This window comes from Onychomys torridus, chromosome 16, assembly GCF_903995425.1.
Source record: "Onychomys torridus chromosome 16, mOncTor1.1, whole genome shotgun sequence".
Lineage (NCBI taxonomy): Eukaryota > Metazoa > Chordata > Mammalia > Rodentia > Cricetidae > Onychomys > Onychomys torridus.
In genome coordinates this window covers 68,234,029-68,251,242 of record NC_050458.1, presented here as the reverse complement: position 1 = coordinate 68,251,242, position 17,214 = coordinate 68,234,029, and the positions used below count along the sequence as shown (strand labels likewise).

Here is a 17,214-nt window from a genome sequence, read left to right as displayed (position 1 = left end):
CTCAGTGGGCAGAGGCAGGAGGATTCTGTGAGTTCAAGTTCAGCCTGGTCTACATAGAAAGCTCCAAGAGAGCCAGAACTATGTAGAGAAACACTGTCTCAAAAAATAAGAAAGAAAACCAAAATAAATAAAAAGACTTTGTCAGACAGTGATTGTGCACTCCTTTTATCCCAGCACTTGGGAGGCAGAGGCAGGTGGATCTCCAAGTTCAAGGCCAGTCTGTTTACAGAGTGAGTTCCATGACACCAGGGATACACAGAGAAAACTTGTCTCTAATTTTAAAAAGACCTCACCAGTTTCAGTCCAAACCAGACTTGGCTATTAGATTTATTTCTTAAACACATCCTCTAAATGCTCATCTATATATAAAAGCCTGCCTCATAATCAAACTTAATAATTAAATATAGAAAAGGGCTGTGGCCCAGTGGCACAGCACTTGCCTAACATGCACTAGGCTCTATTCCCAGCACTGTAAAACAATAAAAATAACTAAATGAGTATGTTAGAACAATCTTTCTTCCCATAATATAAATTCTAAATTATGTTAATGTCATAATTTAAAATCTCAGTGCAAGTATTATGCTGACTAGTTTTATATCAACGTGACACAAGCTAGAATCATCTAAGAGGAGGGAACCTCAATTGAGAAAATGCCTCCAAAAAATCAGCGTGTAATTGTAGGGCATTTTCTTGATTAGTGTTAATGTTGCAGGGTCCAGCCCATTGTGGGTGGTGCCACTCCTGGGCAGGTGGTTCTGTGTTCTATAAGAAAGCAGGCTGAAGGCTGGGAAGGTGGTGGCACATGCTTTTAATCCCAGCCCTCAGATGGCAGAGGCAAATGGATCTCTGCAAATTCGAGGCCAGCCTGGTCTACAAAGAGAGTTCCAGGACAGCCAGGGCCACACAGAGAAACCCTGTCTCCAAAAGCCAAAAAAGAAAAAGAAAAGAAAAAAAAGAAAATAAATAAGAACAGGCTGATCAAGGCAGCAAGTGGCATCCCTTCATGGCCTCTGTTTTAGTTTCTGTCCCCAGGATCCTGTCCTGACCTCCCTCATTGGCACACTGTTATCTGGAAGTATAATTAAAATAAACCCTTTCATCCCCAAGTTGCTTTTGTTCGTTGTCACAGTAATAAAAACTCTAAGACAGAAATTCAGCGGATAATAACAACATGAGGATACAAGCTCATTTCATCTTGTGGCTGTCAGCCTTCCACATTTAGCTTCCAAAGATAACACACAAAGAAGAATGGAAAGGTACAACTGCCTCTCACCACCTAATTTGAGAAGATACTTATATTGACATTCCCCTGGTAAAAGCAGTCACATAATCATACCTAAACGTAAGGGGTGGACATGTGGTCCCTGGCAGAGCTGCCCCCAGCAACAAAGGAGACGAAGGGAAGCTCTGCTACCAATAATCTGAAAATGCTCAGGATTTGTGTTTTTTCCTTCCTCATTCTTTCTAGATCATATGCATCATTCTCCTTCATTTGTTCTTGAGACTTTTGCTCCAAAAATGCTGGTTTGTGAAAGGTAAGATAAACTATATGCTATCACCATCATTCAAGGTAATAAGCTGACTCTTTTTTTTTTTCTAATGTTTGTTTGTTTTTAGCATGGCCAGGGCATTTGTGGGCAGGTCTGAGGACAACCTGTTGTCAACAGTTTTCTCCATCCACCCATGGAATGGACTCTGGGTTTTAAACTCAAGTTGTAAGGCTTGGCAGTATGTGCTTGCCCACTCGGCCATCTCACCAGTCTTAAAGTTGGACATTTAAAGGGAAGACAGCCATTGGACCATAGGCTCAAAATGCATGAGCTTCAGTCACTAACTTAAAAGACCTGTGGTCAGGGCTGTGGAGTGACTCAGTTGGTAAACGCTTGCTGCACAAACATGAGGATCTGAATTTAGATCCCAGGCCCACATAAAATAGTCAGGTATGGTAGTGTGCACCTATAGTTATAACACTGAGAAAGCAGAGACAGGAGGGTCCCTGAAACTTGCTGGCCAGGTAGTCTAACCAAATCAGTAAGCTCCAGGTTCAGTAGGAGATATCATATCAAAAAAATAAGGTGGAAGCCTAGTGAGATGTTCCAGTGGGTAAAATGTGCTTCTTGCCAAGCCTGGCAGCATTCAATCCCTAAGACCCATATGGTAGATGAACTACTCTCATAAATTGTCCCCTGACCTACACACACACACACACACACACACACAATGGCTCAGGGGTTAAGAGTACTTGATGCTTTTCCAGAGGACCCAGGTTTGATTTCCAGCACCCACAGCAGATCACAGCCATCTGCAACTCTAGTTGCAGGAATCAAACATGTTCTTCTGTCCTCCATGGGCATGAGGCACACACGTGATGCACAGACATATATGCAAACAAAACACCCATATACATAAAACTTTACATTTTTTAAAATAAAGTGGAAAACAGTTGAAGAAACATCCAACACTGACCTCTAGCACATAGGCACCTGCATACACATACACACCACATAATTACATACCACATACACGCATAAAAATGTGTGTGGAGGGGGTACTTTCCTTCTCAATAGTTCACATGGGACTATATTCCATCAAGGCCTTGTGTATACAAAATAATCCTGTAAAGAAGAAAAGACCAGCTTCTCAGAATTAAGGGAACCATCTATACACAAATAGCTCAGGATCCCTAGGTGAACAAGCTTAGAGAACACATACAAGGGTTGCAGGGCCATTGATGGAGTTTCCTACCACATGGGAAGGAAAGGCATAAAGGAACCATATGAAACAAGACAGAAATCAAATGATTCCCACTATAACCCTGAGTAACATCAATTATGTTGGATAATGTTACTCTGACTGCCTGGAACTGGATATAACATTCCCCATTACCTATTAACTTTTTTCTTGTCGTTCTCTCCTATAGTGACTCAAGAGACCTCCAAGAGGCCAGAGCTGATAAACGTCCTAACAGCTACAAGTCCTGGGGAAGAGGTAAAGTCCACCTTTGTCAGGTTAACACCCAAGTTTTAACATTGTGATCTAAACTGTCAAAGATTCTTAGACAAACCTTCCTTTTTTTTTTTTTTTTTTTTTTTTTTTGGTTTTTCAAGACAGGGTTTCCCTGTGTAGCTTTGCGCCTTTCCTGGAACTCACTTGGTAGCCTAGGCTGGCCTCGAACTCACAGAGATCTGCCTGGTTCTGCCTCCTGAGTGCTGGGATTACAGGCGTGCGCCACCACCGCCCGGCTCAAACCTACCTTCCTTAAAAAAAAAAAAATTAAAGCTATTGGGTGAGGTGGTACACACCTTTAATCCCCAAACTCAGAAGGCAGAGGCAGGCAGATCTCTATTAGTTCAAGTCCACCCTGGACTACATAATGAGTTCCAGGCAAGCCAGGGCTACAGAATAAGACCCCCCCATCTTAAAAACTAAATAATTTATTAAAATATTGGTCTGGGGATTCAACTCAGTGATAGTGCTCCTGCCTCATATGCACTTGGTCATGTTCAATGCCCAGGAAAAAAATTAATATTATTCTGTTCCTCCTCAACCCACAAGAGGATACAAGAAAGTCCTAGGGACTTCAGGTCAGACAGTGGAGATAAGGCTGTAAAAGGCTGTTTTTGAATGCTTCTGGCACACCTCAAGCTGTGAAAACGACACTACTTCAATTCTTTTCCTCTCCCCTACAGGTCAGAAAAACTGATGGAAACATTGCAAACTGAAGTGCCAGCAAACAAATAGAACTTGTTTTTAAACCTTAGGAAAATCTCAACTTTTAAGTAACAACCCTTGTGTTTGTCATCTTAACATGTTTTTATTTAAATAAAGAATATTTTCCTTTGACAAACTTACTTGGTTTCTTATTCCTCCTTGTTTGTATATCTGAATGTGTCAGTCACCTGAATGCTACAGAGCTCATTTGCCTATTTTTAATATTAGAAGGGAAATTACCATCAGTCCGTGGGCTGTGAAACTATTCCACAATTATATTATTCATTCCCCAAGTTATTCCTCACTTATTGTCCTTTGTGTGACCCTCAATCACCCTTCTTCAATCTGCTATACAAATCTCCCATGCTTTTAAAGGATATACTTTTTATGACAAGCTGAGTTTGGAACATAGCTTTAAATCGACCTTAATAACTCCATCAGCTTGATTTGTTCTCATCTTATCGCACCTTACTTCATCAAATGTCATCCTTAACCCTTTAGCCATTCAAAGCCCTATTCTAGCCTTCTTTAAGTCCAACTCTTTGCCACACTAAAGCCTTTCCTGTCTCCTGTAGTGATCTCTAACATGGCAGTTAAAAAAGACAATTTTCTCCTTTCTACCATGCCACCAACCTCAAGAAAAGTCAGAATTGTGTGTTTCTTTGTATTTCCCACACAACCAGCCTGGCACTGTATATGTAAGACATACCCAAATGCTGGATGCTTTCTATGGAGACAGGTCCCACTGTAATCCATGTTGGCAAGCCAACATCAACTTCTTTTAAGATGTATCTTTTTTATATTTTTTTTATTCTCTCATGCAATACATCCCCACCACAGTCTCCCCTCCCTCCACTCCTCCCTGTCCCTACCTCACCTCCCATCTCCCTTAGATCCACTGCTCCTCTATTTCCCTTCAGAAAAGAGCAGGCTTCCCAGTGATATCAACAGAACACTGCATAACAAGATGCAATAAAACAAGGCACAAATCGTCACATCAAGGCTGGACCAGGCAACCCAGTAGGAAAAGTGTCCCAAGATCCTGCCAAAGAATCAGAGACAGCCCCTCTCCCACTGTTAGGAGTCTCACAAACACCCCAAGGTAAACAACCATAGTATGTATGCAGAGGACCTAGCACAGGCTTCATGATTGCTACTTTAGTCTCTGGAGTCCCTGTGAGCCCTGCTTAGTTGACTCTGTTGTGGGCTGTGTTCTCCTGGAGTCCTCAACCCCTCTGGCTCCTACAATCTTTCCTCCCCATCTTCTACAGGGTTCCACCTAATGTTTGGATGTGGGTCTCTGCATCTGCTCCCATCGTCTGCCAGAGGAAGCCTTTCTGATGACGATTGGGCTAGGCACCAATCTATGAGTATAGCAGAATATCAATAGGAATCATTACATTGACTTTTTTTTTCCTGTCCATGTTTGGTTCTACCCTAGGTCTCTGAGCCATCCAGCTAAGCTGTATCACTTTATTAAATTTACTGACCCTTTTTAAATAATGACATTGGGAGGTTTTCTATTTTGTTTTGTTTTTCTAGTTTGTTGTAATCCAGACATAGCTAGGCTTAAAAATATGCAGTCTGCAGACTGGAGATCGTGAAAGCAGGAAAACTGGCCCTGCTTCTTGCTGCCTGCTGCATTAGGTAAACTAGCTGGGGCAGTACTGGAAAGCTCACCCTGGATGGAAAGCTGGTGGGTTGACCAACCCAGCTACCACCCAGGCCCAGAACCAGTGTTATGATTTGGCCTACCCCAACATCCACCTCACCTATGAACTGCTGGAGCATGTGAAGGGGCCAGATCTGCAGATGCAAAGCTACAGGATCCCCATGACACTTGACAGCAACAGGATATCCAGGAGTCCCAGTGAGGGCCCAGTATCAATAGAGTAGCAGAAGCCAGAAGCCTTGAGCCAGACAATTCATTGCAGAGAACATTTACAAGTAAAAATGTATGGACTAAGGTGTATATGGTGTGACTCACTGAGCCACAATATAGCTTCCAAGCCAAAAACTTTCTCTTTTTTTCCTTTATTTTTTTGTTTTTGTTTTTGTTTTTGTTTTTTGTTTTTGGGGGAGGGGGTTGTTTTGCTTTTAGGTTATTTTGGAGGCAGGCCACAAGGGCAGAGAGCAGAGGTGAGGAGACAGGGAAATGAGTGGGATTGGGATGCATGATGTAAAATCCACAGACTCAATAAAAACTTTTATACACACACACACACACACACACACACACACACACACACACACATACACACATACACGGGGGCAGTGGTGGCACAAGACTTTAATCCTAGTACTTGGGAGGCAGAGGCAGGTGAATTTCTGTGAGTCCAAGGCCAGCCTGGTTTATAAAGCAAGTTCCAGGACAGCCAAGGCTACACAGAGGGTCCCCGTCTCAAACCACGCCCCCACACACACAGAAAAAAAATATGTTATCATACAAATGAATATTTATAGCCTTTTGAGGCTCATCCCTGTACAAGTTCACTAGAGTCTTTTCAAATGATTTTTTCTCCAATTATGGCAAAACCAGAACAAAACTGAACTAGCTATTTAATATCCCTTAAGTCCTCCTACATACATTATACTGAGGAGACCTACTGAAGTTCTCCCTTAAATTTATATATTAACAATTTTGTTTCTCTTTAAAGGTTTCTCAATACATAGCCCAGGCTAGCTTCAAACTCAGAATTCTCCTGTCTCAGCTTCCTTGAGTACTACAATTACAGGTGTTTACCACTTTGTTTTTGTTACCCAAGTTTATCTTAAACTCTTGAACTGAAGTGAGCCTCCTCACTTCCAAGTAGCCTGAGACTACGGATGTTTCCAGCCATACTCAGTTTGCTTTTATTTCCTAACTAAGGAATTACACATTTCAATGTGTTGTAGTTTCGAGTTGTTGTTTTGTTCCTTTGAGACAGGGTTTCTCTGTGTAGTCCTGGCTGTCCTGAAACTAGCTCTGTAGACCAGGCTGGCCTTAAACTCATAGAGATCCACCTGCCTCTGCCTCCTGAGTGCCAGGATTAAAAACATGTACCACCACACCCAGCTGTTTTTGGTTTTTTTAAGACAGGGTCTGGATGGAGACTGATACATTGTTCAGTTGGTAAAGTGCTTTCCATACAAACATAAGGATCTGAGTTCACATCACCAACACACACATAGAAAGCCAGGTGTGGTCGTATACAGCTGTAATCCAAGGACAAGAGACAGGATTCCTGGATCCCACTAGACAGCTAGTCTTGCCAAGTCAGTAAGATTCAGTGAAAGACACTGTTGAAAAATAAGGTGATATGGCTCAGCTTGCAAAGGGCTCTTGCTACCAAGCTTGACAACCTTAAGTTCTATCCCTGGAACCCACATAGGAGACAACAAACTCCTTCAGGTTGTCCTCTAACCTCACACATACTGTAGCATGCGTGTAACACACACACACACACACACACACACACACACACACACACACACACGTCCTCAGGTAGCTTAGGCTAGGCTCAAATTCACTATATAGCTAAGAATGACCTTCAACTTCTAATCCTCCTGTCTCTACCTTTCAAGTGATGGAGTTGTAGGCATACCTCTGTTGTGGAATATTACTTTAACTAAACAAAGATGTGTTACATTTGTTTCTGCTGCATTTATTTAAGTATGAAAAGATGTGTTTTATTTGTTTCACCTTGCCTACTTAAGGCATATGAATGGCCAATGTCTAGACAGAGAAAGGGATAGGCATGGCTGGAAGACAGAAAGAATAAATAGGAGAAATCCAGGTTCAAGTAGAATGAGAGAGAAAAAGAGGGAGACAGCCAGCCAGCTGCCAGGCAGACACAAGAAGCAGTGAAAATAAGACATATAAAAGGTAAGAAAGGCGGGCTGGAGAGATGGCTCAGTGGTTAAGAGTACTGACTGCTCTTCCAAAGGTCCTGAGTTCAATACCCAGCAACCACATGGTGGCTCACAACCATCTGTAATGAGATCTGGTGCCCTCTTCTGGCCTGCAGCCATATATGCAGGCAGAACAGTATATACATAATAAATAATAAATCTAAAAAAAAAAAAAACTAAGAAAGGTAAAAAGCCTCAGGCACAAAGTAGATTATTACGAGAATTCTGTCACCAGTCAGCTAACCCACTGAGATGAGTATTATTTTTATCTTTTTATTTATTTATTTTTTTATTTATTTATGGCAGGATTTTCATTGGGGGATGGACATGACCAGGAGAAAAGGCAGAGTGGAGGAGTGCTCCAGCAGAACAGCAATGGTAGATATTGGCAATGGCTTATGATCAGCTCAGGTTCCTCTTTTGTTCTTTAATATTTGTGCATGGGATTTTGCATTTTAATAAACCATAAAAAATTTCTAACAGAGAAACATATTAAGTTAAAAGAGCTAGCCAGAAACAAGCCTAAGCTCAGCCAAGCATTCAAAACTAATAAGTCTCCATGTCATGACTTGGGAGCTGGTTTGTGGCCTAAAAGAAAAAGCCTGGTACCTACCCCACCACACACCTGGCTTCACATTCTGGTTCTTAAAATGCACTTTGACTTTTTGGTCATTTGTTTTTTGTTTTTGAGACAGGTTTTCTCTGTGTAACAGCCCTGGCTGTCCTGGAACTCACTCTGTAGACCAGGCTGGCACATGCCTTAATCCCAGCACTCAGGAGGCAGAGGCATGTGCCATCACCACCTAGCATATACTTTGACTTAACAGACTATAAAGACAAAACAATGTTCCCTAGGAATATAGCCAAATAGACCTTCATTATATTTTTCTATGTGGAATCGATAGACCATAAAGTCTTAGTTTCAGTGACCACATATTTTTTCTTCCAACAAGGACATTTTTAAGCATGAAAGTAAGCACTACCAATATTTATCCTAGGACAACAGGACACACCAAGTTGGTCATCCTATTCCTAACAGATAAAAGATCATTTGTATGGTTGTATTTTTCAAAATATAGGTGCCAGATCTACTCAAAATTTTAAGAAATTTTGGGCTGGACATGGAGGCTCACATCTGTAACCCCAACTCTAAGAAAGCTGAAACTGGAGTACTGCCACAAGTTTGAGGAAAAGCAAATGTAGGAAAAGACTTTTATTAATTATAAATGCTCAGGTGATAGCTCAGGTTTGTTACTAGCTAACTCTTACATTTTAAATTAACCCACATTTCTTATCCACCCTCTGCCACATGGCAGTGCCTTCTTTCAACATGACAGGTCCATCATCTGCTCACAACTCCCCAGACTCCACTCTCCTTCTTCCCAGCATTCTCTCTGCCCTTAAAATTCCTGCCTAACTATCGGCCAATCAGCTCTTTAACAATGAGAGCAATACATTTTCACAGTGTACAGAAGGATTATTCCACAGCAAATGAGTTCCAGGCCATGGTATGCTACAAAATGAAATCCTGTCTGTTGTATAATATTTTGTGTTCTGACAAAGCTTGCCTGGAGATCAGAGGCTGGAGCTAGCCACTAGTTAACCATACAGCCTGGTGGTGATGGTGCATGCCATTAATCCCAGCACTGGGGAGGCTCATACCTTTAATCCCAGCATAATCTGGAGGTGGAGATAGGAAGTGGTAAAGTGGGGTGGAGACAGGATCTCCACACCTTTTGTTCACACTTATCTGGAGAGGTAAGAAGTCACTGGTGGCTGCTCTTCTGGCTCTCTAATCTTTTAGGTTATTGCCTCAATATCTGAATCCTGGTTTTTATTGACAAGACTAATCAGGTTCACGCTATCACAAAAAAAAAAAAAAAAAAGGGGGGGGGGCAGGGTTCTGTAAAGAAGAAATGGTTCAGCAAATAAGAGCATAAGAGCACTCACTGGCTGCTCTTCCAGAGGAATCAGGTTCAAATTCCCAACTCACAACCTTATGTAACTCCAGTCCCAGGGGATCTGACATCCTCTTCCAGCTTCCATAGGTACCAGGCATGCACATGTTGCACAGACATATATTCAAACAAAACACTCAAACACAGAAAACAATTAAAACCAAGACCAAAATAAACAAAAAACCAGGGACTCGATTCCCAGCACCACATCAGATGGCTCACAGCAGCCTGTAACTATAGTTCTGGCAAATCCTCCACCTTCTGGCCTCCTTCAGCACCTACATGCATTTGGTGCACATACAGACAAACAAGAACACACACATACATATAAATAACTAATTTTTTAAACATAATTTTTTGTTGATTCTTTGAGAATTACACATCATGTGCCCCAATCCCACTAATTCCCCAGTCCTTCCATATCCACCCTCCTTCTTTATAACCTTCCCACCAAAGGAAAATTAAAATTAAAAAGTCTCACCAACCCCTCTAGGCATGACCTGCTTCTCTTCTCAACCGAGGCATTCTCTCACTCCCATCACAGCTGTCAAGTCTCCAGTTCTGCTGTGCATGCGCCATTCTGCTGCTCCATCTTTCCTGCCTCTCTATCACATATTCTTTCATCATTGGAAAGCTGTGGTGTATACACTTTTGCCCAAACGTCTTTTTTGTTTGTTTGTTTGTTTGTTTTTCAAGGCAGGGTTTCTCTGTATAGCTTTGTGCCTTTCCTGGAACTCACTTGGTAGCCCAAACTGGCCTCAAATCACAAAGATCCACTTGCCTCTGCCTCCTGAGTGCTGAGATTAAAGGCGTGTGCCACTACTGCCCGGCTTGCCCAAACATCTTTACAATGAGTCATTGGTCTGGTTCAGGTTCTCTGGCTTCTGCTACACCAACAATACTGGACCTCACTAACATTCCTCTCAAATATCTTGCTGTTGTCATGAGTCATAGAGATCTTGTAGCTATGGTTCCATAGAACTGGCCTCTTCACAAGTTCTAGTAGCTCTTAGATGACCCCATCTAGATGTTGGGATAGACCAACTTAAAGCTCTGAACCTGGGCCTGGGTAGTAGCTGAGTTGGTCAGCCTTCTAGCTCTCCTGTGCTCACACCCCTGGAGCCAGCTCTCCCACACTGCCCAAACAAGGGGCAGGGCCAGCTCAGTAAGGACCTCAGACACCACCATGGCTACAGGTAGCATCCCAGACCATGGACATCTGCATGCCATTTTGTGGTAACAAACATCAACACAGACCCCAGCTACAGGTCTGTGGCCCTCGGAGGCAGTGCACATCACCAAGGCCTCAGATGGTAGCACAGGCCTCTCGGATCAGGTTGTTTCTCACTGCCTTCATGTCTCCGGTTCCACCTCTCTTCATAGTACCCAAACCACTCTGCTCCTCTTTCTCTCCCCTCTCTCCACCACATACTTGTTCATTATAGTGGTGCCCAGCCATCCTGCCTTGAGTGATTTTTTTTTTTAAGATCTGGGATGCAACCAGGAGGTAGTGACTCATGCCTTTAATCCCAGCACTCTCAAGGTACACTCAGACAGAGCTCTGAGTTTGAGGCCAGCCTGATCTACAGAGTGAGTTTCAGGACAGCCAGGACTACACAAAGAAACCTTGTCTCAAAGAAACCAATAATGAAATAACAATTTTTAAAAAGATTTGAATGCACTGGGCATAGTGCACATACCTTTAATCCCAGCATTTAAGAGGCAGAGACAGGTGGATCTCTATGTTTAAGGGCATCCTGAACTACATAATGAGTTCCAGGACAGCCAAAGCTACATAGTAAGACCTTATCTTGAAAAAAAAAAATTGGGGTTTTTCAAAACAGGATTTCCTTTTTGTACCCTGTCTATCCTGGAACTGACTCTATAGATCAAGCTGGCCTTGATCTCAGAGATCCACCTGCCTCTGCCTCCTGGAACTAAAGGTGTGCGCCACCACATGGATATTTTTTAGCTTCTAATATAACATTTGATCAAAGCTTCATTAAAACCCAAACAAACTTACAGAGGTGAGGAGTATTTATTCTGAAAAAACAAAAGTAGTAAATTTTAGATTCCTTTCTATATTTACTTGTTTTATGCATATGAGTGTTTTGCCTGCATGTGCATATCTCCTGCCTACAGAAGTAAGAAGAGGGCATCAAGGTTATGGAGTTATATACTGTGGTGAGCTGTTATGTGGGTACTGGGAACCAAACCCAGGTTTTCTGTAAGAGTAACAAGTGCTCTGCTGTGGATATCGCTCTGTGTAAATAAAGTTCTGATTGACCAGTGGCCAGGCAGGAAGTACAGGCGGGACAAGAGAGAAGAGAATTCTGGGAAGTAGAAGGTTGGAGGAGACACGGCCAGCCACCACCATGGAAAGCAACATGTAAAGACACTGGTAAGCCACAAGCCATGTGGCAAAGTATAGACTAACAGAAATGGGTTAATTTAAGAGAGAAGAAGTAGATAACAAGTAGCCTGCCATGGCCATACAGTTTGTAAGCAATATAAGTTTCTGTGTGCTTTCTTGGTTGGCTCTGAGCAACTGTGGGACTGGCGGGTAAGAGAGATTTGTCCTGACTATGGGCCAGGCAGGAAAACTCTAACTACAGTGCTCTTCAGCACTGAACCATCTCTCCAGACCAATAGTAGTTTTGATGTAATTACCTCAAGCTGGGAATGGGAGCACACAACTTTAATCCCAGTATTCAGGAAATAGAAGTAGTTGGATATCTGTGGGTTCTAAACCAGCCTGGTCTACATGGCAAGTTCCAGGGCAGCTGGGGCTACACAGAGAGACCTCACTCAAAAATAAATAAATATAATTACTTCAAAGACTTCCCAAATCCCCCAATGTTCTAGCTATGCCCACATGCTCCCATACAAATAGCACATCTTTACATAGTTTTTCTTTCTACTTTATTATCATTAACTATGGGCTATTTTAAGACAGGCATGATCCTGAGCCCATAGTTACAGCTGCTGAATGCAAAGAACCCTTTATAGACATGATGAGGTTAAAAAGAGATCCAGTGCTCTGGGCTAAATATTTCTCTCATAATAAATCAGCCTTTCAGGGCTGGAGAGATAGCTTGGCAGTTAAGAGCACTGACTCTTCTTTCAGAGAACCCAGGTTCAATTCTCAGCACCCACATGGGTAGTTAGAGTTTTCCTGCCTGGCCCACAGTCAGGACAAATCTCTCTCACCCACCAGGCCCATAGATGCTCAGACCCAACCAAGTAAACACACAGAAACTTACATTGCTTAGAAACTGTATGGTCGTGGCAGGCTTTTTGTTATCTACTTTCTCTATCTTATATTAACCCATTTTTATTAATCTATACTTTGCCACGTGGCTCATGGCTTACCAGTACCTTACATGTTCCTAGTCATGGCGGCGGCTGGCAGTCTCTCCTGCCCCAGCCTTCACTTCCCAGAATTTTCTTCTCTCTTGTCCTGCCTATACTTCCTGCCTGGCCACTGGCCAAACAGCATTTTATTTATATAGAGCTATATCCACAGCACACATGGCAGCTCACAACTGTCTGTAACTCCAGGTCCAGGGGATCTGACACCTTCACACCAATGCACATAAAGTTAAATAAATTATTCAAAAAATAAACAAATCAGCCTTTCAAAACTCTTGGTGACAGGTTTCCATTTTTCAAAAACTCCTACCAAGGTAAGTTATATCAATACAATAATTCAGCAAGCTTTCTCAAATGTGTTCTGACTTTCTTTTGTAGGATGGCCAGCTCCCCAATAACAACATGGAGACTTAATCATGAAAACTTGGCCTTTAGCTTAGGCTTTTTCCCAACTAGCTCTTATAACTTAATTAACCTGCTTTTATTAATCTACATTTTGCCACATGGCTCAGTTACCTCTCCTCTGTACCATATGTCAGACTTGCTTGTGGTGTCTTGCTGGTGTCTCTCCATGACTAGATTCCTTCTCTTCTTTCTCTCTCTCCCTGGAAATCCCACCTATCTCTCCTGTCTAGCTATTGGCCATGCAGCTCTTTATTAAACCAATCAGAAAGTACCTTGGCAAAGACATCTTCACAGTGTACAAAAAGATTATTCCACAACAGAATAATAACAAGACTTTCCAGCTACAAAGTTTCTTGCCTAAAGTCAAGTTATCAGCTTGTCACTCTTCATTCATAATATAAATGGAGGAGGGGGGCATTCTTCATGTGTTATTGCTCTGGAACATACTTCACTGGTCCCACATCATCACTCCTGTGGTCTATCAATACTCCTATATTCGGCTTTCTAAGCTGAAGTATAAATTAGAAAGAAAAAGCTTCAAGTATTATAGTCTCTTCTTGCCTTTCACACTCTTACAAGGTTGATGAATTCTCAAGTTAGTTAAGATCTGAGACACTAAGAACTGTATGCAGAGAAAAAAGAAGATATTGGTGGAAGCCTACAAGTATACAGCTATACTATGTTAGTTCTAAATATCTAATGTAAAATATGGCAGCTATAGTTAATAAATATGTATTATTACCTAAAATTTATGAGTAGATCTTAAGCATTCTACGCATACACACACACACACACACACACACACACACACACACACACACACACAGAGTGTGGGTACATACACTCCAGCTTAGATTTATCACCATATAAGGCTTCTACATGAGTGCTGAGGATATGAACTCAGGTCTTCATGCTTGAGAAAAAGCATCTTTAGCTCTATACACCTTAATTTTGACAGATTCTTCAACTACATCTATGGAATAATTTTTCTATGTTTAATTATACACTTAACTGAAAATCAGAAATCATAATTAGAGAACCAGGACTCAATACAATTCAAGCCAGAAACAAAGAAATGCTTAGTCTTCTGCTGAATAGAAATTTATTAGGCTTTCTGAAACACTGAAAGATTCTTTTTATTAATATTATTACACTTATTTATTTGCATTTATGAGTGCATGCATGTCATGGTGCACATGTGGATGTCAGAGGGCAAGTTTCTGGAGTTGATTCCAGGGATTTAACTTGGGTCATCAGGCTTAGCAGCAAGTCATTTACCCACTGAGCCATTTCCTCAATCCATCAAACACTGAATGTTTCTGAAGAATCTCAAGAGTTCTTATTACTCATTAGGCTGATTAGAACATTGGCTTTATTTTTAGCTATTATAAATTTTAATGTACATTTTTTAATTTTAAAATTTAATATTTAATTATATAGTATATTATGTATGTATGTATATATATATATATATATATATATATATATATATATATATATATGGTAATATATGCACAGATGGAACCAGCAAGCACCAGATTCAGCTTTGGATAGTAATCTCAGCTAGCTCCTAGAATGACCCTTGTGTAAATTACTTGGTTTCATTGTTTTTCTGTTTTCAAATATTATCAACTTGGGCAGAAAAAAACAGTCTGAAAGAAAACTCAGCAGGGATCTCAGATAAAGCATAAATTTTTTGGCTTGAAAGGGAAGAACAGAAGGAACAGATGTGTGGTGCATCCTTATTTCCAAATCACCACTGAAAGACACCTTTGTCTTTTGTTTGTGAGTCAGTGGGCTTGTCCAGTAGTGCTAAATGGAGCAGCTCCGTCAGCTAAGAACCCTGCCATCCTGACAAGGAAGGATTAGAGACTGCAGTGGACCTCCCTGCTCCCATTCTCTCAAGCCCTTAGCTTTCTTCCACAGAAATTTCAATCTGTAACTATCTAAATGGGTCAGAACAACAATGACAAAAATTGCATCAGCTCTCTGGAGGAAAAAAAAAATAGTTCAAACTACTCTGGCCCCACTAATTCTTCATGAATGATACTGTGATAAATTCAAAATTCAGAATCTCACAAGAATTGTTTTAAAGTCGGGCAGTGGTGGAGCACGCCTTTAATCCCAGCACTCAGGCAGAGGCAGAGGCAGAGGCAGGCTGATCTCTATGAGTTTAAGGCCAGCCTGGTCTACAGAGTGAGTTCAAAAACAATTGTTTTAAGCTGTTTCCTAATGATTTGAAGTGAACTTTACCAAAAAAAAAAAAAAAAGAAAAAAAAGAAAAAAACAGCTTTTCCTGAAATGCTTTATGCTAAGTTTACAATGAAGCAATTTCTCTCTGAAAAAGCATTTAACAGCTTGTACCTATGAATCATCCAGGCCATCCAAGTGAAAGAAATGCTTTTGCAAATTCAAGACAGTGCCAAGGTCAATATTTCTTAGTCTGGCTGCACATTAGAATCATCTGGGTAAGTTTGGGGTTTTTTTTTCCCCCTCGGTAGGTTTTTAAAAATAACTATGCCTGACTCTTTTCTGATTAATTGGTCTAAGAGGGGAATTTATATAGTCTTGGGGGGGGGGGGGTTGGGTTTTGGCTTTTGTTTTTTTGTTTGTTTTTTTGTTTGTTTTTGGTTTTTTGGATTTTTCGAGACAGGGTTTCTCTGTAGCTTTGGAGCCTGTCCTGAACTAGCTTTGTAGACCAGGCTGGCCTCGAACTCACAGAGATCCACCTGCCTCTGCCTCCTGAGTGCTGGGATTTAAAGGTGTGTGCCACCACCACCCAGCTACATGGTATATCTTAAGCACTCCATAGATGATTCTAATGTGCAGACATGATTAAGAACCATTATAGCTCAGAGGTTAAAAGCACTGACTGCTCTTCCAGAGGTCCTGAGTTCAATTCCCAGCAACCACATAGTGGCTCACAACCATCTGTAATGAGATCTGGCGCCCTCTTCTGTATACATAATAAATAAATAAATCTTAAAAAAAAAAAAAAAAAAAAACATTATCCAAGCCAGGTGGTGGTGGTGGTGGTGGTGGTGGTGGTGGTGGCAGCAGTGCACACCTTTAATCCCAGCTCTTGGGAGGCAGAGGCAGGCGGAGCTCACTGAGTTCAAGGCCATCATGGTCTACAAAGCGAGTTCCAGGACAGCCAAGACTGTTACACAGAGAAACCATGTCTTGAAAAACAAAAAAGAACCATTATCCTGCTAGAGCTGGAGAGATGGCTCTGAGGTTAAGAGTACTGTCTGCCCTTTCAGAGGTCCTGAGTTCAATTCCCAGCAACCACATGGTAGCTCACAACCATCTGTAATGAGATCTGGTGCCCTCTTCTGATGTGCAAGCATACATGCAGGCAGAAAACTGTATACATAATAAATAAATAAATCTTAAAAGAAAAAAGAAACATTATCCTGTAGCAAGAATGACTTGAGCCCATCTCCCATCCACAACCTATTTCTTTTTAGGGTTTTGGGTGGTTGGTTGGTGACCCTTCCATTAACATATTACTGATGCCTATTGTCAAGGTCAATGTTAGATTCCTTAACCCCTAATCTCAAGCCATACTCCAGCTCACAAGCCCCTTATCTACCTTTTAATCCTATGTGCAACTATACAGTATAAAAGGTGTGATTTTTTTTTCTCAATTAAATGTTGCTGGCAGCCATCCCAATTCACCCTCAGATCATGTCTATCTCCTCCTTCTCCTCCCCAACTCCACAGATCCTTTTTGGGACCTCACCCCACCCCCATCCACCACTACCCCCACTCCCCCACCCCCCACAGAAGCACGTTTTCAGAAGGACAGGGTCTCACTCTGTAGCTTAGGTGGTCTCCACTGGCCTCAGATCCATGGCAATCCTCTTGCCTCAGT

General features: G+C 41.6%; 1 protein-coding gene across 1 annotated transcript in view; it reads left to right on the top strand.

Annotated features, from left to right (window-relative positions):
* The window catches only part of LOC118596808 (gametocyte-specific factor 1-like), a 7,769-nt gene extending 3,922 nt beyond the window's left edge, over positions 1-3,847 (top strand). Inside the window, exons 5-7 of the mRNA XM_036207709.1 lie at positions 1,469-1,535; positions 2,921-2,988; positions 3,690-3,847. Coding sequence (XP_036063602.1) covers positions 1,469-1,535; positions 2,921-2,988; positions 3,690-3,703 — 149 coding nt within the window. The 3' untranslated portion in view covers positions 3,704-3,847. The remainder of the gene's footprint in view (positions 1-1,468; positions 1,536-2,920; positions 2,989-3,689) is intronic.
* Positions 3,848-17,214: the final 13,367 nt, after the last annotated feature.